This window comes from Blennius ocellaris (assembly GCF_963422515.1).
Source record: "Blennius ocellaris genome assembly, chromosome: 8".
In the NCBI taxonomy this organism is placed as follows: domain Eukaryota; kingdom Metazoa; phylum Chordata; class Actinopteri; order Blenniiformes; family Blenniidae; genus Blennius; species Blennius ocellaris.
This window is the reverse complement of record NC_137657.1, coordinates 26,874,184-26,897,501: the sequence shown is the minus strand read 5'-3', so window position 1 is coordinate 26,897,501 and position 23,318 is coordinate 26,874,184. Positions and strand designations below refer to the sequence as shown.

The following is a 23,318-nucleotide window of genomic DNA, read 5'->3' as shown; positions in this document are numbered from 1 at the left end:
ACTTGAAATCATGTAAATGGGGTCTAAGATCTTCTTCTGGGAATTCATGACTACGGTGTGATTTGATGGTGGGACGACAGGAATATAAACTACTCGTGATCTGAATTTTAACCACAGAGAGGAAAATGTGACTCTGTAACCAAGGCAGATGAAATATTTATTAAATTCACGATGATTACAGAAAATAAATAAAGCAGCAATGGAACTGTTTTATATCAGTGCCCTGCAACAGGTGTCAGAGATAAATATCAAAAAAAGAGAAACGAAGTAAAATAGGTTGTATAAATTAAACCTTTATCGTCATTGTTAGACTGACAATGAGGTTTAAAATGCCACCAGTCGGTGCAAAACTCATATAGTAGAATATAGCTGAGGTGCCAGAAGTTAAACCTTAATTAACAAGCACATGCACACAGCATCCTCTGGTCGTTTTTGCCTTCCTCTATTGCAGTTTTTCCTGTTGCATAAAAGCAGTTTTTAATTCCATTAAGTACAGATGTAGTATTGTAAACAGGTTGTATTATTAACCAGTATTGCTGTCAGTGTTGTGATGGTCTGGGATCTGGTTTGTCTCTACACAAAAACATTCACCACTCTGCCTGCCGTCCACTAAAAAAATCATAATTTGTAGGGTTTCATAGCAGAGCGACATGTTGAAATGGTCCGAGGTTGCAGCTGGACTGCACGTATGACCTGCGGTTGTAGATCTCCATCTCGCCGTCACGCGGGGCACAGCGAGCGGGTTTATCAGGACGCACTGGATCAGGAGTATTATCTCTGTGATCACGATGGTATCGGTGCTGCTGTGACCATTTACGGGAACGTCGTGTTCCGCAGCCGCACCGTGTCGTTCACATTTCCACACCATTTTACTATTAGTCTGGATGAATGATTACGCCACAGGTGACTCGGGAGTTGTAACGGAGTGTGTATTGGAAATCTCTACTCAACACGTTTTTTTCCCCATATATATGACACTACACACACACACACACACACGATTGTCACATGGGTTCTGACTTCGTACATCATCCCCTCGGATGTACATCACATAACATGCATGTTTGCATCTCCTGCAGCGTTCTTAGTCTGCGTCGTGTGCTGTGTGAACACACACTGAACCGAATTCTCCACATATCCTCCAGACGGCTTCTGCAGACGTGGCAGCTCATTAATTAACACGCTCTTGTTGAGTGTGTCGGATTTCTGGAATTAAAATGCACCGAGGAAAGACTCCGAGGAGCATTGTTGTTATACTGTCTGATAAACTTTTGTGAAATAATTAATTGTTCTGAGCCGTTTTGATTTGAACTTGGTGAACTCAGATCTGCCGCAGGCTGAAATTAACACGCAAAAGCAGTGGAAGCAGTTTGACTGAACCACAAAATGCATCTGAAATCATAGACGGGGATCACGTAGAAGAATAACCCCTCCTACATAAATGTAAATAAAGATTAGCGGCATTGATCGGAGGTGTGAAACACATTTTTAGTTCAGCGGCTGATCTCGTCATGAGTGAGTCGGGTCTGATAATATAGAGCCATAATAACCTTTTAATTTAAACTTTTACGTTTTTCTTTTTTGTGGCAGAGAGGATACGTGATGAAGATGTCTATATTTTCACAAATCCAAACAGTTACTACTGAAAATGACTGCAGTCGCAACAAAAAACTAACTTCAATGAAACCTTCTGGTGCAAAATGCAGTGAAATGTTCTTAAAACTTCTCCTGTCGCTGTTGCATTATGGGCATTTTCACAAACTCGCTCTGAGGTTAGTTTGTAATCTTTCATGGAAACCACTGATATCTGAGCTTGGTCTCAGTATTATGCTGCATCTACTTTTAAGAAATTTGTTAAAAAAAACAAAACATAAAAATGTCGATTAAAGTTTCTTGATGTAGGACCAGTGGATAATATTATTTTGTAAGTAATAATAACCTCTATATTAAGATAACAACAACAAAAAAACCTGATTGGCTCATAAATGATCACGTGTGTGTGTGTAAGGTTGCCATGAGTTGCAATTCCATATCTGGAATTTGCAATATAAATAAAGAAGTAACTAATAATTCTTTATTAATCTCCTTTTTTTTTTGCCATGTTGACCCATCTTATTTCTGGGATGTGGTGGGCAGCCACCTTACGGCTGCAGGGAGCTGATGGGGGTCAAGGGTCACGCTCAGGGAGACACACATGTGACTATGTTGTATCTGGTCTCATTGCTGTGATCGGGACCCACTGCGGGTATATTTTACAGTAGAAACTCACCTCTGGTTTTTGATGATATTACTCTCCAGTTGTAAAGCACTTGGTCAACTGAGGCTGAATACTGTTGAATTTGCTGTCCTTTTATTAAATATTTTGTTTGTCATGTGTTGAGCTCATTAATTGTGAACTTTTTAATGAGTCATTAGATGATAATGTCATTATTTGCTGGTCCCGCCCACATGAGATCTAATTGCTCTGTTTGGCCCCTGAAGTAAAATGAGTTTGACACTCCTGTGTTAAAGGATGTGAAGTATCATTCGAAAACAGGTCTGTCCACACATTTTGTGCACACCTTGTGTATAAACTCTGACTCACTGTATAACGGCTGACAGTGCATTTCTCCGTGCTTTAAAATGGTTTTGCATTTCAACAGGTGCTTATTTTTCTCAGAGAATTACATTTTTAAAGCCTCAATTTTTGCATAGTTGTAGAGTGAAATGAAGTTGCAGGGAGTTTGTCCGGGTAAATTCGACAGTCCTTGATTCAACAAGGTGCAGCCGACCTCATAAATGATCCATGTGATGATGTATTCCCGAACACGCAGGCTTGTTTTATCACCGTTCTCGTGAAAATAATGATCGTTGCGTGTGGTTTGCTGAAAGGTAATTATCATCATTGCTCCTCCAGCGAGCGTGTCAGGGAGAGCGGAGTGTCATTAGGGTGTTACTCGTCCCGTGGGCTGGTATTGTTGGTTTTTTCCTCAACGTCTTCAAGAGTAAATAATCCAGACGGCTCCTCCTCTCCGTGCCTCATGTTTTCACTGAGGATTTCACATGATGCGACGTGACAGGGTGACAGACGACCTCCGGATGGCGCCATGGCGATCGTCTGCTCCGCCGGAGAGCCGAGGAATTGATTTGCACTGTATTCATTCTGGGATCCTTTGGCCACATTACCGTTATCTCGTTGTCAACAACATCAGATGGATGTTATTGACAGTCGCCACCAGCCTGCATTATCCTGCAGAACGGCCTCCTCCTCCCTCCTTCTCCTCCTCCCATCCCTTTGTTTTACCTCCCATCACTCTTCCACCCTCCGTCTCTTTCATAATGCTCTTTCAAGGGATAAATGCCTCTGTGTGTGCTTGGCTGCTGTTCCTTCTCTTTCCGGTGATTGAGTTTCTTTCTTTAGGTTTTCGCAGTCCTCCTCCACTGCGTGTCTTTCTTCTCCTATAAACTCTGTCCACCTACAGCTCCCAGTGAGTGTGCGATCTAGAGTTTGACCTCCTTTTGGCAGTAATCTGGGGGAGAGGCAGCTCGGGGGATTCCCGAGACGCTCAGTGTGAGTTTGTCCTGGTTTGTTTTTTTTTCTTTCTACTTCCATCACTCCTTCCACCTGTCTGCGGAGGTCTCCTGACTGGCGCTTTGGATTCACTTCAACCTTTATATAAATAGTGTATACAGTATATTATATAAATAATGCCTCATCACTAAAAAGTGCAACATTTCAGGCTTGTGTGTTTGAGATTTGGAGGCTTCGAAAAAAGGAGGAGAACATGTTTAGTACTGTTTCAGATGCTGTGAAACTGTTCAGATTTTCCCTTTTACGCAGTGAGTTAATGTGATTTGCATCGTACATTCAGCTCATTTGTTTGAGTTAAAAACTGAGCTGATTTTTGACCAAATCCAAATAGAATATCACATCCCAGGTCCCTGTCACTACTCATATATACAGTTAAGAGATATCGTAATGACTCGAACCACAACAAATGACTGCCCTTTAATGACAGCGCCATATCAGTAACCACAGATATATGGACTGAAGACATAAAGAAGCTCCCATCAGACTTTAACCGGCACGTTATGTGGAACAACACTTTCACCATGACCTGCAATGCCAAGACAACAACATGCCCAACGACTGCTCTACTCGGCAATACTTCAATACTTACAGCTCCCTCATCATTTATATGTCCCATATTATGTAAAATTCACTTTCTAATGGTTTACTAACAGTACAATGTGTCTTCGTAGCCTGTGTATGAAGCCCCAGAAGTTAAGAACGTCTTTCATCTCCCTCACTTGCTTGTTTCACTTTTTAGCTAATGCGTGCTAATTCAGGCCAATCGGAGATTTTCCCTTCATGACATCACGTGGGGGAATGAGTGGATACTCATGTTGAACCTCCCACAGGTAGATCAGCTCTGCCCTCTGAAAATACGACCTGGTGAGATTTTCTTCTTCTCGCAAATGCTCATTAGCATTTAAAGGGACAGACACAGAAACAGCCTGTTCTCAGTAGAGCTCAGTAGAGGAACTTTCAGGCTGGGATGAAATTTGGGACCAATTTGGGGAAATACACTTTGAATACAATGTTCTTGGACTTCTGACACCTGTGTGATATTATTGAAAAACTGTATAATATGGAACCTTTAAAACCTTCTGTCCGTGTAGCACTGACCATCATCAAGATATCCTCAACTCAACAGTTAAATCTGTTTATCATCATTTAAAGTTGGGGGAAAAACAATAATCTGCAATCTCGTATAACAACTCTGAATCCCATGACAAAAACCTCATCAGTTATACAACACCTGCAACGCTGAACCTTCTTGACATCCACAGAACTCTGGCAGGTCACCAAGGCAGACCGTGTGCTTCACACTATTGTCGACGCTGTTATAAACCTTTGTCTGCATCGTCATCGTCAACGTTCATCTTGACGAGATGGAAACATGAACCCGAGGTGTCGATAGTAAGAAATCTAAGGTACCGGAATGTCGTTTTGGTTACATCCGAGCTATTTATGGTAAACGATTAAGGGTCTCGGAGGTTGTTCTGCAGTATTACAGCTTTTTGACTTTGTAATGCACTTAAATAAATTGCTTTTCGTACTTGAGGTTTGATGCCAAACCGCATTTCATTATGCAAGTGTTTGCTTTTTCAATAAAGTTGAACCTCGTCTTATCCAGTCTAATCTCAGATTTTTGAAACACAAGAAAACTAAACTTTGCTTTTTCAATTGTACATTTTCCATGGCAAAAAATGGCATGCTCCTCCTGACCGTTTTAAAGAACACGTTTTTGCCTGTAAGTGAATAAAATATGAAGTAAACTGTTTTATAGAAGCCACCAAATGTAGATTGTAGGTTGGTGTAAAAGACTTGAATCATCAGTTTAATTATTTCAAAAAGAAATGATTACTTTGATAAATTTTAAAGCAAATCCACATTGGCATATCTGAAAAATATCCAGTGTCCATGTTCTTTACATCTTAAGATATAGTGGAAAATAAGGCAAATTCAGATCAGTATTATCTTCTACTGGGTGTTTGGTGTGAAGAAATTGACTGAGGAAACCAAAAATTGGAAACGGGAGAATCGGGATTCCAGTTCGAATGAGTGGCAAGAATTTACACCAGAGGCGTCCAAGACAAGTGTCCAAGTTCAGGAGCCACATAAAGTCCAATTTCATCCTGAGTGAGCCGGAGCGGTAAAATAGAGCCGCGATAGTCTTTTAATTTAAACTTTTAACTTTTTTCTTAGTTGTGGCGCAGAGGACACGTGATGACAATGTCTATATTTTATAACTACTACGATGAAAACGACTTACCTTAATGTACGCAATATATATAAAGCCAGTGTTGATGAAAATACTCCCAAGAACCTGTTCAGCTGTTCCATTATGCATGTTTTTACAAACTCACCCAGACAGCATCTTTCACTAAATCTCAGCTCCGATGTCGGTGTTGTGTTGTGTCTGTTACTCTGAAGAAATTTGTTTAATAAAACAAAACAACTGTTTTCAGTGACATTTTTTTGAAATCATTTTCTTGGCGGTTTGGCGGCTGGACTGGAGTCGCTTGTGGGCTGATTTTATGTTTTAACACCTCAGATTTAGCGCGAGGCAACTCGTGAAATGTGATAATAGAGTTGTTTTTTTGTGACACTAAAACTCGTGCGGCGCTCAGACATCTGCTAACATCTGCATCTGGCTCGTCTTCTATCTGCTCTCTCCGAACGCTGCAGTGGCTGGAGTCTGTTCCAGCTGTCGACGCACGACTCCGACTGTTGAGTATCGAAGCATCGGTGTTAGTTTTTCCCAGAAAACTAAAAAAAAAAAAAAAAAAAAAAACACAATCACGCCGTGCGTCAGCGTTTTCACTGTCACTCCTGGAACCGTGTTGCCGCCACGTGTGTCCGAGGTCGTTTACCTTCCCGCATCCCTATTTTTTTTTTTTTTGTGAGCTGTTGAATATCACGGGAGAGTGTCACGAGGAGGGAGTGATGGTTTGTGCGTGTGGTTTCTGGCGGTGTGTGAACGTGTCACACTGAAATCATTGATATTACAACACCTGACACACACACACACACACACACACACACACACACACACACACACACACACACACAGGAACAAACCTCCAGAGGAACAAAGCTCTCTGTTGGTTGTCATGGCGATGACAGAAGTGACAGCCGCAGGGGGAGCCTTGCAGGGAGTATTATGGGGTGTTTGGAGTCGTCGCCTCACTCACCTAATGCCTCCCTGTTTACTGTTTGCTTCCGCAGATCTATCTCCTGGGAATCATCATCTCGATATGTGGGAACGTCCTCATCAGCGTTTCGCTCAACATACAGGTAAGAGACAAGGCGGCACTTCTCACCTGTGTGTTCGTCAGGATTTTGGTGATCGTGGCCCCGAGGCGCCGGCGGAGTGATCTGAGTTTGAATTACTGTTAAAATAAGAGAATGAGAACAATGAATTCTTTGCAATGCCTTCCCTAAATAAACAGTTTTTTTTTTTTGCATTAGCAGCACTAATTATAAAAGTAATAATCTTTGTCGGGAATTGCTGCTCTGTTTTTTTTTTTTTTTGCTTCACATCATTAATAAGCTTCAAGCGCACTACTTCCAGTCTAGGAGATTGGAGCGCATGGTCACACACGTTACTCATTCAGAGTGATTGTTCGTCTGCGGTGTCAACTGTGACGCTCAAACGCTGATGCAGGAGCACAAAGGGAGGAAAAGTGTGTGAGCCACCGTTTATACGTTTCATGTGAAAACGCATGATTTTAAAGTTTTCGTTTCAGAAAAGTCTCAAGTTTAAAAGCCATGTTTTGAAAATGATATGTGTTTCTAAGAAAACAGCATAAACACTGAGGACAATGTCGTTTTCATGTTGGGCCCCTCGTTGGGACGGTTGTGTGTTTGAAAATAAGACACACACACACACACTCACACAACACAAGCAACAATGCAACTCTGTCCGTGTACTTAATATTCATAGTGTATTGTTTTCTGCACACGTGAAAAAAAGAACAGCACCTGCTATTGGCCCGACATAAAAGCTCCACCATTTTCAGTGTATTTGCCATTTCCATGTAAACGGATATCCTTTTCAAAACGTTGCTGTTTAAATGGGAAACTTTTCTGAAAGGAAAACGCAAGATTTCACTTGAGACGTTGTCGTTTAAACGGAGCCTCAGAAGCCATGGCAGCTTCAACAAGATCTGAAAACGTGTTGGAGAAAAGTCTTGACAGCTTTTATTTACCGACTAGAAGTCTGTGAGATTCCAGCGATGGAATTATTGGTGACGATCAATGACGCCCAGTCTTTCCAGTAGTGTGTATTTAGGTGTGTAACTGGTGTTTTTAGTGTGTTTTTTTTTGCACCTCTCCAGTTATAGGATCCATTTAATCTGACAAATGCCCCGGGGGCCCCTGTTCCCTCTTCTCTCTCGCTCAGAAATACGCTCACGTCCGTCAGTCTCAGCGTGGCTCCAAGCCGTACTACGCCTCGGCCGTGTGGTGGTGCGGAGTGGTCCTCATGGGCGTCGGAGAGCTGGGGAACTTTGCCGCCTACGGCTTTGCCCCGGCGTCGCTCATCGCCCCGCTGGGATGTGTGTCCGTCATAGGTGAGCGCGACCTTTTTCTCCCTCATACATTATCCATGCGTTGAAAGGCGCACGAGGAAATGTTGCTCCCCGGGGGAATAGCACATGTGAGCTTTGCTGTTTTTTTTTCTCCTTCTGATTTCTTCACGGATTACTCTCCATTGCAAGAATTTCTTGTTTGCGGGAAAAGGCCTCCAGCTTTTATTTATGGTGTGATATTAAGAAAAACCCTGCACAGCAGATATTTTACATTTCCAGTGAGTGTTTTTTGAATAATGTTTCAATCATCACCCACCTGGACTAAATTACATTGATACTTATATTATATCATATATTTCATATTGCATATACATATATTTATACATGTGCACGTACACTATTACTATTGGTATTATTATTATTATTATTATTATTACTGATAATAACTTGATGTTATTGTTATTTTATTGCTACCATTATTAGTAGTACTATACACGAGTATTATACACTATTTCACACTGTTATTATCTGTATTATTGTTATTATTATTATTATTATATAATGCCTACTTCTAATGGCTCTGCCACTGCACCTTACTATTTATTTATCTTGCTTTTATCTCCTGCTTATTTCTAAGTGTCCATGTTCCGTTCTGCGCTTTACTTTATGTCTTATACCCAGATATTTTTATATTTTTATTTCTTACTTTTATTACTATTCTATTGTATTTTATAATATTCGTATGTACCAGATTGCTGCAACAAGACAATTTCCCTTCAGGGATGAATAAAGTAATTATCTATCTATCTATCTATCTAACAGGAGATTAATAAGCTGCAGCACTCATTTTCTTTTAGCTTCAATATTTGCACCGTTTCTGTACCCAAAACTTCCTAACGCATTTTCCTGCAGTAGGCTGATAAGGTCTTCACCTCACAGGCCCTCGGGAACGTGCTCTACAAACGAGTCAATTTCCCACACCTGAAGACGTGGACCCGAGCTCACGGCCACCGAGGGGCTCAGTGTGCATGGAGGGACCGGGTCCATTCCCACTTTATATCCTGCAGAGGATTTTGGTGATTAATCCGCTTTTTGTGTTTCACTCGGGGAAATCCAATCCCACACCGACAGCCTTTTTTTTTTTTTTTCGTGAATTGCCTTTTAAGCAGCCGGCAGTGTGAACTTAAGGTGTCTTGAACCAAACCTGATTCATTTATCCAGTCAAAACAAAGACCGCCCGGTTGCCTCTGCTGGCAGCCGCTCATTGCAAACACTCTTAACTACAGGTTAAATATTGAACAGGTTCACTTCTTGTCGCCCGCCACCCATCGCTCACCGCGCTGGAGGTGGAGGTGAGTCATAGATATTAATGACGCCCATTACGCCGGCGCTCCCAATGATTTTCCTATATTCAAACAGGTGAACGCTTCGAATCGACCGAAAGCACAAATCCTCTTAAGACGGCCACGTCTCCTTTCACTCTGGCGTTTAGTGGGAACTTACTTCAAAATGCTTTTGGTGATCCATTTCTGCGAAGGCGGCCACCTTTTAAACGCTTCGTCATTATGCAGAAACCTGACCCGGTAAACGACTTCCATTAAAGCCCCAGGTGTTAACACGGACTTTCCGTACTTCCATTTTTAATTTCACCGTTACTCTCATTAAATCCACTAATTGCTAAATGGCGGTGCGGCACTGGAGTGTGCGTGAAGCGTGTCTACCAGGAGCATCCGGGAGAATTAAAGCATCGGAGTTGAGGAGGGTGTGCTGTGACGCACTGCGTGCTCCTCAGCCGAGCGGAGAACCAGGAGGTTGGTACCTCCTGCTGGGCTGCTGGGCTTGTTTTTCTTCCAGAGGCTTGTGTGAAATCTCTGAAGAGTTGGTGGTGGTGGATGAGGGTGTGGGTGTGGGTGTGGGGGGCAAACAGTGGGATGCCTTCAGTGAGTAAACAAGAGGAAGGAGAGTTGTTGTCTGAGGGAAGAGGATGCAGGAGAGAAATCAAAGTGTTTGGGAGGATTAAGTCGGGGGGTGGTGGAAGGCTGCGCAGGAGAAGATGATGCAGCCGTCGTCCTCCTGTCCCTGCATGTCACGCCGCACTGTGGAGCAATTACTTCTGTCCTCGTGCTCCGAGCCCGGCGGTCTCCATTAGGAGTGACTGCATTGTGCCTCTCTGGCTTTTTAAGTAGCGTGTCGTCACATGCAGAAGAGGACGGAGGCAGGTGTTGAGGGGCATCCGGAGAAAACTGTGCACGTGCAGTACGTCAGCACCGCCTCGCAGATTAAAATGAGATTTATCTATGTGTCTCCCTTTAACTGATAGATACTGTGTTGCAGTATCGGACTACTCTACAAAATACAACAAGCACATTCGTACCTGCGAGGTGAATGTATTAACCACCAGCGTGCCATCCTGATTAATAAATCATATCGGCAATTTATGCGCATGAAACAGCAGTCCAGTGCCAACATGAGCAGCGTGTTTTAACAATGAGGGCTGTTGAGTGGTGAAGTGGTGAACATTGTTGCCTCTCAATAATGAGAGTTCCCCATCTGAGTCTGGGAGTCTTTCTCAAGGAGTCTTCATGTTCTTCCTGTGCATGGGAGGGTTTTCTCCAGGTGTGCTTCGGCTCTCTTACCGATCAAAAACATGCATCTGAGGTTAAGTACGGACTCTAATGTGGTGGGACGGACTATTGGCCTGTCCTGTACCACTTATAGTCAACTGGGGTTGAATAAAAAAAAAAAAAAAAACCTCAGGCGTTGCAGATCTTCAATTTAATTTGCTGTCTTATCCACAATTTTCTCCTGAGAGGTAGGACTTTTCTCCAAAGTGAAAAACATGCTGTCACACAACTCGATTCTCTTAGCTGGCAGACACACTTTATTATTCTTGGTTTTTTGGAGCTACATTTGGGCTGTCAAACTCTGTTTATCAAAATGAGTGTGGGATTTTCAGATAAAGCATTCTCACTCCTTTTGACATAAGGAATATAAAATCTCATATCTATCTTCAAAGGTCTACACAACAAGGCATCTTTAGTAACTCCAGGTTTTTGATAGAAGAGCAGGGGAATAAGTGAGGCGCAAAGGGCAATGCTTGCAGAACCCCATCATCATCTGCAGGCTTCATAAAGGTGATGGTCACTACCAGCTTCTTCATCGCTCCGTGCAGCTTCACATTTCAACAGCCTGACGACCAAATAGCTCCGAGTCTCTCAAGGATTTTCATTTCCTTGGTAATACTGGCATTCATGCTTTTTACAGCACAGAGCTCTTAACGTGTTCATAACTGTGTAAGATTTTTTTTTTTTTCTCCCCTCCATGATGACAGTCAGAGACTTTTAGCTTCTTTCATCTGTTTGTGTCAGATTCCTGCGGCGTGCGGCTGCTTGACACCGTATTTTCCCACTGGGAGCTTTTATATTACCACGCAACTGAGAGAGCACGGACTGTGTCCACACACACACACACACACACACACACACACACACACACACACACACACACACACACACACACACACACACACACACACACACACACACACACACACACACACACACACCTGAGCGAGTGACGGAGCTGCACACCTCGGAGGTTCCTGTTGCCACATTTTCTCATTTTATCAAAGCGTGGATCTCTCTTTGTATGGAGTTGCCATGGTTACGTGTTAAATCCAGCCGGTCCCAGGGGTACGAGAAGCTTTCCTAAATGTGTAAGTGAAGGTGCTCGCCGTTTGAAACATTAAACAAGCGGCTGTTGGATATTCTCATATGAAGGAGAGCCTTAATGTACTTTTAATTGCGAGCAGCGCCCTGGTGGTGTTCAGCACAGTCGTGCCGAAGAGGACGGCCGTCAAACTGATCATTATTATTATTATCATGAAAACATGGGGAATATTTTTTTTTTCCCACGTATACCGTGATCCGGATTTTGCTCAGAATAAATCTTTTCCTGGCTTGAGTCTAGTGCTGCTGATTTCATCACTGCACAATTGCTGCCATCATGTCACAACGCCACAGTAATCCTATGAGTGCCATGCGGTGGCATATTGAGCTGTTGATGCTCTGGAGCTAATCTCATGATGGTGGAATCGCACACGGCATGTCTGTCTAGGTTTTATTTTTTTAATTTTTTTTTTTACATTTTCCAGCAGTTTTCCTATTTAATTGGTCTGTCTGTGTGTGTGTGTGGGCCTCCTCTTCCCTCCCTGTCTGTCTGGCTGGCAGGCAGACGCACTCCAGAGTCCAACATCTCCCAGCAAGTGCCACTGCAACACGCCGTCTCTGCGTCTCACCGAAATGTCTGACAGCTCATGAGAAAATGATGTGAAATGAGCTTTGTGACGGTGTTGTTAGCAGTGGAGGACCTGCAGCGTTGTCATCTGAAGCGCCGTCACACGCGTGTCCGTTTCTTCTCACCCGCACGCGGCTTGTTTTGTCTCGCAGCTTTGATCTCCTGTCTCGTGGCGGTTAGCGAGGCCGTGCTCGCTGCCCGCGTCCGTCCGGCCATCCGTCTGCGAGACAGCCAAACGCCGCGCCTTTAATATGTCTCCCTCGGAACCGTTAGCGGGGCTAATCTGAGGCTCAGCTCGCGTGAAGCTGATTGCTTTTCAGCGTCGCAATTTTTGACAATGATATTGATGAATGGGCCGGTGGAGAAAATTGCGGCGGGGAGCGGCGCCGCGTTGTACTCTGACTGCAGTGTTATGAAGCCTAATGACTTCCATTCATCTGAGCGCGCTGACAGATTTTTATCAGACCGATCAATATCAGCATGTCAGGCATGGGGAGAGTTTCATGCGTGAACATGCATTTACACTGTATAATGCCAGACTGTGTGTATGTCTGTTAATGCAATATAATTTATACGTACATTGCCTCATGTGTGAGAAATGATAGGTCCCTTGTTTTCTTTTACGTCGCATACTGTTCTGTTCAATGCAATTACTCTTCATCCACTTACAGTACTTGTCAAAAACCAGGAGAGTACTTGGTCAACAACAGTATTGATGTTTTATCTAACCAATATCCAGTCAAACATGTGACTTTGCTTGTGACTAAACAAAACCTGTCAGGGGTTCACAAAAAGACGAAGGCTTACAATACCAGGAAGCAGCATCACCGTCACGTTATTGTCCTCACAGAGCGCTCGCTACTCGTTGTATTTAAGCTGTAAAATACGATTTGACTTTTCCACAAGCGGAGTTCTGAATGGAGGTTAAGCTAACAGATGTGTTTTCACTTTCCAGCCAGCGCGATTATATCCGTGGTCTTCCTCAAGGAGACGGTGCGCGCGGCCGACATTGTTGGTAAGTAAAACTCGTCTGTGCTCGCTGAACCTGAAGGACTCCTGTGAAATGAAATGTTTGGCTTTTCTGACACGTTTGAAGCCGGAAACTTTGGATCTTCAGACAAGTAAAGGTTGAGTCGGACGGTGGTGCAGTGGAGAGCACTGCAGTGACCTGAGTGCCAGTCCCGACTCGAAGCCTTTTGTGTGTGGAGTTTACATGTTCTCTCACGTGTGTGTGTGTGTGTGTGTGTGTGTGTGCGGGTACTGCAGTTTCCTCGCGCAGTCCAAAAAAACCTGTTTGATGTTTGAGGATTGTCCATAGGTGTGACTGTGAGGTTGTTTGACTGTCTGCCTCCATGTGTTTTCCTCATCATCTGTCAAGTTGTAACTCTGCCATCACCCATAGTTGTTGAGATTGATGAAGCGGTATAGAAGATGTATTATTAATAAATAATATAGATGTGAATTAAACAGGAGTCGACACCTTTGCTAGTTATTTTTGGCTTCACTCACTGGTAGGATTCTCGTGCGTACCATCCATTTAAAATAGCCCTAAACATTACAAATCTTTTTGTGTCGTGCATTTTTTTGAAAGATCTATAGCCATACATTTTTATTTCTGACAACTATGTGGCTTTTCATGGCGTTAAAGCTGTCTTTGATATGCCGTCCTGTTTGGAGCTGATTCACCAGCTGCCAATTCTTCCGTCAGTGTGAAGGTAAAACCTCAAACTACCACCAAGCTTTATAGTGTGTGTGAGATTTGTTTTCTTTATCTGAAAAACTATCAGTGATTCATCTGCTGGAGTATTTTCTTTTTTTTTTTTAACAACACATTTCCATTTTAGTTGTTTATGTAGACTGCAGAAGTGTTTTCCTTATCGTCTCGTATCTATTTTGTAGTTGATAAATATATTCAACACCAACTTGATGTAATCTGATAAATACGGTCTTGCTTATTACGCCTGATCCAATTCTGATCAACTCCTGATCCACTCCTGATCCACTCCTGATATACTCCCGATCCACTCCTGATCCACTCCTGATCCACTCCTGATCCACTCCTGATCCACTCCTGATATACTCCCGATCCACTCCTGATCAACTCCTGATCCACTCCTGATCCACTCCTGATCCACTCCTGATCCACTCCTGATATACTCCCGATCCACTCCTGATCAACTCCTGATCTCCTGTAAAACGATTCTTACTGAAACTTCCAGACATTTAAGCTGCACTTTGCATCATTTTGCATCGAGCGTGTCGGACATTTAACAATGTCACCTTTATCTGTGGCGCTTTCCTGTTTGCCTGTTTAATTCCTTTGAAACCAAACCAGTTGGATCAGATCCTCCTTTATATCCCCATGATCGACTTAGTCTCTGCTTTCAAATGTAGAGTTTGTGTGTGTGTGTGGAACAAAGTCACGGAGTGAGAGTAAAAGACACTATGGATTTTAATGTCGTATTCAGTACGGAAATGCAACTGTCTTGGGTTTAAAATGTAAAAAATAACTTATCTTCTGGGTTATTATGGGCGAGAGCCAGTTAAACCCTGGATCCTTATTGCTTGATTGTCTTTGTGGCAGAGCTTTCCCTTTGCTCCCTTTTGATTTAAGAAACTTGTGATTCCTTCAAAATCTTATCAAAATCAAAACCCCAAGCTTTGCTCTTCATGCACCGGTATCTAAATTAGGAAAGATATGTGTATTGTTTCTAGAATTGGACAAAATCGAAGCGCTCCACTCAAACCTCACCTATTGTGCCGTTTTATGAAAAGCTATTGTTTGTTCAGCCCGCTGTTAAATGGCGTGATTGTGGCGGTCGTCACAATAACAACCATTACAATCGGAAGTTCATATCAGTGCCCCGCAGCTCCGCGTATTGCTTCTGTTCACTATGAATCTGCTGCAATTTTTTTTGTCTCATAATTGCTGAATGGAAACTGTTTTCATATATTTCTATTGGACGGCATGAATGTTTTATCCATGGAGGCAGAAATCAGCCAGAGGAGACTGTATGTGGTCTGAAGTGCAATGTAAAATTAAACAATCAATTGGAATTACATGAATAAATGGTCACACGGTTTGTAATTATGTTTGAATGGGTGTGGTGAATGCCGGGAATACAAAGGGCTTTCTAAAGATTTGTTGCATTTTCACATTGAAAAGCAAACGTGAGCAGCGGCAGCCACGTGTTTGTGTTGGAGACAACTCAGCGACGATTAAAGAAAAGAAAAGTGATGTTGTGTGGTGCTCATGATGAGGATGATGATGATGATGATGAGGATGATGATGTGTTGTCATAAAAAGTGCAAAAGTAGATGATTATTTTAAGATTTGTTCTTTTCTATACCGCTCTTTCTCTTGCCACTTTTACACGACCTGCAACTTAGTTTTTATTTAGTTTAAATCGGTTTTCTCCCATTTTAGGAGCAGTTTCTTGACTTTGTTGGGTCATTTGTCCTTTATTTTTGCATTTCTGACTTTGACATGGCTGCCAAGTATTTAATAACTGTGGCTGCCTATCAAATGCATTTATAAAATCACCCAATTTGTGTAAGTTAATTTAAACACACGTTTTCTTTTCATTTAAGGAGCATTTGTTTTGAATTTGCAGAGAATGAATGAAGGCACAGTGCATGGAAACATAATATATGACATTTCAATCAGTCTATTGTGACTTTGACATTGTGCATCTTGATATTTATGTGAAGTTTCATTATGTTCTCGATGTTTGTTTATGAGGCATTGTTGTTCGGAGCCACTGAATGTGTGACTTCCACGGTCCAACATTTCTCTTTAAACATGGAAAACAACTTTTCATAAACACATGCATTGTTGTCGCAGTCTTTTTGTTTCTGCACATGCACGATTAGATCGACAAAAAAAATTGCAGTTTTAATTCCCAGTGTAATCCTTGTTCCGCTCACTGCTTTTAATTCAACAACGGCGTCATCATCCGACACTGAACGGGCCTACAGGACAAAGAAAGCCTGTTTAAATCAACTTGAATATTTACATTGTTCTGTTCTGTGGGTGTTTTTACATAAAACATCACCAATGAGTTGCTTGGCATGAAATCACAGTGTTTTCAGGTCACAAAATGTTTTTGTAAAACTTAACTTAAATACAAATGATGCTGTTTCCAGTTGATCAGTCTCATGTAAGTGGAGCCTGGATTTCCGGTATGTTGAGCAGGTCTATTGAGTAATATGAAAAGATGTACCTATAGCCTCACCTCAACCTCTCTCTCTCTCTCTCTCTCTCTCTCTCTCACAGGTGGCTCTTTGGCAATAACAGGAACATACGTACTGGTGACCTTTGCACCCCATACTTCCACTCACATCACAGCCCACCTGGTGCAGTACTACTTTGTCAGCTGGTACTTCCTGCTTTACCTGGTGTGTAATAAATACCCTTTTATCCATATAATTCCATTATAAGTTTTATTTATTATTGTAAGTTTTTTCCACAGTATTCCCTTTTCTCAGACGTTTCTCCGATAGTCTGGCGCAGATGCTGAACATCTTTACCTTGGAGCTATTGTTAGCATTGCGAGCAGCTTGATACGATATGATTGGGCTTTTCACCGTCCTCGTTATCTCCACATCAGCCCCCGTTCTGCTTGATTAGTTTATCCCGCACTGCTCTTTACGGTTAATGGAGGTATTCATTTTTTATTCTCCTTCTGTCAAAGAGTTGAAGTGCAGCTGATGGATAACTTGACCTCAGAGGATGTTGTAATTTATCCTTGCACTCATAAAGGATCTCCTCTTTAGACTATTACATGAGCTTTTGTCACAGTTGTAAAATTGCGGCCCAGATTTTTGTATTGTGTTTTGTATGGTTAGGAAGAATAACGCTGCCGCTTCCACCCCCCCCCCCCCCCCCCCCCCCGGCTTGTGTAATGCATTAACACTCACCTCTGTGCTCTCCCGGTCCAATTTGGCCCCCAGGCAGAAACTGCGTAAACACAGCCGTTGCCATGGCGACTGGTCTATTGGAAAACCACAGAGCCAAAACAAAAGTGTGTCTCTTAAAACCTATTCATCACAAAAAAATGTAAATGTTCACGGCACTTGTTTCAACACAGTCTTTAGATGTATTTCTAAAGGAGCACCTCTGCAGCGGGGGGGGGGTCATCTACTCCTCTTTTCTAATGATGCCAGCTCTCACACACGCTGTGTTTTCCACCTCTAAGGTTAAACCTCTCCAGTAAACACGCAGGAGCAGTGCTCTGAGCGATCCACACGGAGAAACATGAAGCACTTTTCTGTGCTAGAAAGTGTGACTCTTGTAATCCCTGAGTAGTGGATGTAATCCCACAACACCAGATTCCACAGAGGTTGGGACGAGGCGTAAAGTGTCAATAAAAAGTGGATATTAAGGATTTTTCAAGCTCCTACACTCACATGAGAACCACAGTTTTTGAGCATGTTGATCAATAATTGAAGATAGTTTTGATGGCAGCGAATCATTTTAAAGAAGTTGGGACTGTGGCAACAACATATTTTATTAAGATAACGCGTAAATAGTCCTGAGGTTTGTCAGGTGACGGAATAAAAGGAGGATTTGAAACTAAAGAAGGGCAGTCTGTGCAAAGCATCTAATTGATACGTCTTTAAGTAGACAGTTCTTCAGTGTGAAATGGGGAATACTCTGTAGATTCCACCTCCATAATATCAGCCTCATCAGAGAGTGAAGAAATCTCACAAGATACAAAACCCTCAAGGGACAATGCATTGGGACAAACAATTCATTTAAATAAATAAATAAAGGAAAACAGATCTGCTTAATTCAAATGGTACTTTTTTGGCAGGAAACCATAATAGATAGTTAAATCTCTGACGTGTGGTGGTGGAGGCTTACACATCCGGTAAGGTAGCATCGATGCTAAATCAGAATCAAACACACTTTATTAATCCCTGGGGGAAATTCCGTCAATGTGTATTTTCTTTATTTAAAATTTGTATTTATCAAAATGTCATTTATTTCAGAAATTTCAGATTTATTATTATTTTCTTGGCTTAAAAATTATCTTGAGAATCTAACATCTTCTCCCATTCAGACAGTATCTGTAACAGCAAAGACAGAGCTCAACTACATAGAGCACAGAGGAAAACTGTGTTTATGAGCAAATCATTGTATCATCTACATATTTACATTTTTATCCCTCGTCTCTTTGGAATTGGGTTCGTACAGGTCGTGAAGATGAAAGAGTCTTTCTGTCCTAATGTGGCATTCTCCCTGTTGTATTCTACGTTTTACTTCCATTAAATACAATATATTCAAAATTTCCCCTAAGCTGAAGGTCCTTCCATGTAAAATCCGTTTAATGACACTTCCTCTGCGTGTTCTTGATAATTCAGTTTTGATGCTGCTGCTTCGCGGGTCGTGATCCGTGGAGCCGAGCGGCTCGTCGGGGCGCCGGCCGCTCGTGTAAGCAGTGACTGCAGCCGTGCCATCATTATTCAGGGCACAACATTTCACTCAACCCAGAGAGAAACATTCCTCTCTGGAATCCGCTCCTACTTTCTGACGCAGTTGCAAACACACACTCGGAGCCAGAGACATCGATTGTACAGAGACGGTGAAGAAATGTTCTCGCAGACGGTGGACAAACGCAGATGGGTGTACCGGGCAGACGGATGTTGTTCAGTGGAGTTGGTCTGGCCGCCTCTGGCCGCAGTGATCGATGGGGGTGTAAGCGGGCGTTGCGGCTTTCCATTTCAGGCGGCGCACTAGTGAATGCTCATCAGCCTTCAGAGGAACAGCCTCCACCGGATTAGCCGTAGTCGGTGATTAATCAGAGGAAATGAAATATCCGTCACCGGCTTCTCATTATTCCCAGAGGTCGAATTATTATCCGGTGGTTTCACATGGAGGCGCCGCTCGCTCGCTGCCGTTCAGTGCGGAGGGTGTCAACTGGTGTGTGTGTGTGTGTGTGTGTGTGTGTCGCAAATGACCCGGGTCTTTGTTAATCGGTTTCCAAAGGGAATAATTACATTTCAAAACGATCCTTTTAAGTTGCTGCCGAGACATCGGGAGGGTTTTGGGAGACATTTAAAGGTCAGCGTACCCTTTTCTCCTCAATTTCACTCCTGTCCACTTTTTTCCTTCCCGCTGCCCATTAGAGCCGCCGGAGCTTCTTCAGGAGCTGAAAGCTATCGGACTAGCAGGGACAGCCCCGGGCCCTCTCCATTAAAGCCCAGTGATTTATTACTTTCCTCAGCTACGGTCGTTTGTTTCAATTAAAGTGCGGCTGCCCGCTGCACTCCTGAATACAGATCAGGCGTGGGGTAAAAAGCTGCACTTCAATTCACATTTTTTTATTTTCTGCGTAAACTTCGAGAAAACACTCGCATTGAGGGATCTGAAGCTGCCGTTAATGTAACGTGCCGCGTCGAGCCTAAGACCATCGTCTGTCCTGCAACTCTCTCAACAGTTCTTGGAGATTGTCATCTTCTGCATCCTGCTGTACGTGTACAAGATCAAGAAAGTGAAGCACATCGTCATCGTGATGCTGCTGGTGGCTCTGCTGGGTACGGACACGCGCTCGCTGCCTGACGGGAGGCCAGAGGTTTAGATCAAACTGTAACTGCTGCCTAGTCGTTCTGCTTGTTCCGCGTAAATGAGCATCGTTTTTAAAACGTCCGATGCATAAACACAACGCTTTTCTGAAAAAAGGCAAAAAACGACACGTTTTCACTCTAAATGTTTTCATATAAACGTGGCCTCCTCCTCAGTCGGCTTGATACTTTCAACTGGAAGCTTTTCTCGAACGTGCATTATGCACATAAAACCAGTGCAAGTGATTTCTTCATTTTGTTGGACGGTTGGTAATATGTCACAAAATCCAATACAATGTGTTAATATTGATTATTTTGATTTGTATTTTCCAACATCAAACTCTTCTCATCACATTAAAATGGTATCTGAGGGTTTTTTTCTTTTCTAAATGTTGACTTTGACAATTGGAAATGCGAGAAAAGACGTTTTCCACGTTTTTTTTTGTTTCTGTAAAGAGTTGAGAGAAGAGAATCACTCAAATCTCCTCAAACGAGAGAGGGTGAGGAAGTTCTTTGTGTCTGCGAGTCCCAAAACTGGAATACCACATTGATTTCTGACTTGTGTTGCTGCTTGCAGCCTCGCTGACCGTCATCTCAGTCAAAGCGGTGTCAGGGATGATCACAGAGTCGATAAAGGGCCAGCTGCAGCTCATCTACCCCATCTTCTACATCATGCTCGTGGTCATGATCGCCTCCTGTGCCTTCCAGATCAAGTGAGTTCACCTTTTCTCCGACTCCCTTTGTTCCTTGACTCTGTCTTTATTGCTTCAGTCCCTCACGCTCGCCACGAGCTCAGCGCTTATTGTGCTTTTCCTGTTCCTGCGCACACAGAAGAAAATCACATACTGAAGCTGCTGCACAGAGCCTCTCTATCTTCATGCCGCCCCTCCAATCTGGCTTTCTTCCGTCTCCACAGATTCCTCAATCAGGCGATGAAAATGTTCGACGCCACGGAGGTGGTGCCCATCAACTTTGTGTTTTTCACCGCGAGTGCCATTCTTGCAGGTGTGTAAAACCTGACTGTCCTCCAATACCGCTAATATATTGAATTTTAAAAGTTCGACTGCAAGAAGTTGGTGTCAGCCCTCCCTTTGAGGGTTAGTTTGTTATCTTGTTGAAAAGTTATATCGTTTATAAGTCTTTTTGATAAATAATTTTCTCCATGGACTCTCCCATCAATGTGTGCAGAAAATGAAACTGATAGATTATTGGCATAATGGCCCAAAAGGTGATCCACCTTTGAGTATAGCTGACTGTAATTTGACACAGGTGAGAAAGCTCGTGTTGACTTTTGTTGCATCAAGAGCATGAGATGAAGCAATGATCTCCACTGCACCACCTTTATATTGAGTCAAGTTCCATTGCAAGGCCATTTCTTCAAGAAGGTCACAATTGTTAGTTTGTACTTTTAGAGAGGTCGTCTAATGCATAATTCACTTCCTAATGGTTTTTCAACAGTGATAATCATCCCCGTACCGGGAACGATGTCCCCAGAAGTGAAGAAAGTCTGTCATCCCTCCCCCTTTGACTCCTCCCACAATCAGGCAGCTCTGCTCTGGCACATGGCGCCACGAGAGGAAGTACTTCCTCCTCTTCCCAATATGGGCATGTGTGGGCGGGGCCCGTCCAGCTCACACAGACACAGCAGATTCTGAATGCAGCTCCTATGATCTGATATTCTAATGGAGGGAAAATCAAGGAGACGCTGGATTTGGAGCAATAAACTTTAAATACAATATTTTTAGACCAATGAGACCAATGTGAAAGTGTTGAAAAGCTTTATAATATAACCCCTTTAAAGTACAACCCTCCAATTGCAGGAGGTCAACCTGTTCTAATTGTACGGGAGTCAAGAAAACATATGACTACCTTCAAGAAGTGCAGGACAAATTCATTCGGTTTTGATACCGATTGGTGATATTTACATTTTCAAAACCACCCATAATAAACCTGACAGAAGGTTTCGGCTCAAAAAGATGTAAATTCTTAGTAAATTGACGTAGAGAACAATTAGGTGTTGACAACGTGACTCTCATCGCAGGAGGCGGTTCTTTCTTCACCAGGAGGCGTGACGCCTCGTCTCCATTTCACTCCACTTCTTCCTTCCCTTGTTAAGCTGCCAGGGTTGTTTTTGGAGCGCTGCCATGCTAAAGATTAAGTTTGGATGCATTTAATTATAAGTTGGCAGTGAGAGCGAAGCTGCAAACTGGTGCGTTCATTCCACTGCTAACTTTACGGGCTCCACCATCAGAGTAGTTCTAACCATCACAGCACCTCACATGAATTGATCATCAGTTCACTGTTTCCCCCCCAAATTATCCTCCAACGTCCTGATATACATATTATCTTCATGTCAACTGTCAGTGTTGTTTGAAGCATGAACAGTGAACACCTTCAGCTCTTTGCAGGATGTCAGCGATGTGATTTCGCTGACTCACGCTGTTTTCTGTTGCTCAGTACATCACCGGCTTCTCTTTCCTTCCCGGGACATTCGATACCGGCTCTGTCTAACGTTTGTGAAGTGCTTCTGATTGATTTCAGCCTCCTTCTCTTCAGTCGACGGCTTTCTAGCTTTTTTTCACAACAAATACGATGTTCACATGTGAAACCTAAAACCCGAGGCTGAGACCAGAAGTAGGAGCACATTCTGCCCGAGCACATCCCATAAAAGAGGAGAGTTAAAATTACATGTCTTCCTCGCCCAGCTGACGTCTTCTGGATGGAAGAGAAACGAGTCTCACTGCGGTTAGAGACTCATTGACAAGTGTTGCTGTTGTCTCAGCCAAAGGAAGCTCCTTGATAAATTAAATGGTTTGGGTCTGTTTAAAGTTTAAAGTTTTAAGTTTAAATTCTATTTCCAGAAGTCCAGGTGTGGTTTCAAAAGGCTGGATCATCATCATGTAGGGTGTCCTGGTCCAGGTTTAAGGAGTCCCGGTCTGTTTTTAAAGGTTCAGTCATGGTTTAAGAAACGGAGGCTTAATTAGAGCCTCTTGACCCGCTGGCCTTATGTTTGACATAAAGTCTTCGTTCATACTCGTGCTATACCTTCATAGATTATCACGATTTGACTCAACAGAAATTCAAAGCTGTGACGGCAAAAGCTGGAATCCCACATGAAACATGTCTTACTAACTGATTGAGTACAAGTCTCATATGTGTTTCAGTAATCACACACAGAAACACATGTACTTCAATCTGTCCCAATCAGTTGTTACATTAAATGTCATAATTCGAGGGCAGAAAATAGAGGAAACACACGGGAGACCCGGGGCTTTATGGTTTGACGTCTTCCTCTGGGCACCAAGTCGCTGATTACAGCAAAGAGACGGACGTGGTTGACAAAAAACGTGTCAGTCATTTTGTCTTTCTGTGGATTT

The 23,318-nt window shown here is 42.8% G+C and overlaps 1 protein-coding gene across 2 annotated transcripts in view; it reads left to right on the top strand.

Moving 5' to 3' along the window:
* nipal2 (NIPA like domain containing 2) overlaps nucleotides 1-23,318 on the top strand; it is a 34,591-nt gene that overhangs the window by 9,252 nt on the left and 2,021 nt on the right. The window contains exons 2-8 of one of the 2 annotated variants that reach the window (XM_080501292.1): nucleotides 6,776-6,844; nucleotides 7,953-8,121; nucleotides 13,331-13,390; nucleotides 16,652-16,773; nucleotides 19,818-19,914; nucleotides 20,519-20,619; nucleotides 20,898-20,946. In XM_080501292.1, the coding sequence (XP_080357418.1) occupies nucleotides 6,776-6,844; nucleotides 7,953-8,121; nucleotides 13,331-13,390; nucleotides 16,652-16,773; nucleotides 19,818-19,914; nucleotides 20,519-20,619; nucleotides 20,898-20,946 (667 nt within the window). Of the gene's footprint in view, nucleotides 1-6,775; nucleotides 6,845-7,952; nucleotides 8,122-13,330; nucleotides 13,391-16,651; nucleotides 16,774-19,817; nucleotides 19,915-20,518; nucleotides 20,655-20,857; nucleotides 20,947-23,318 lie in introns of both variants that reach the window. The other variant, XM_080501291.1, reaches the window with a different exon arrangement.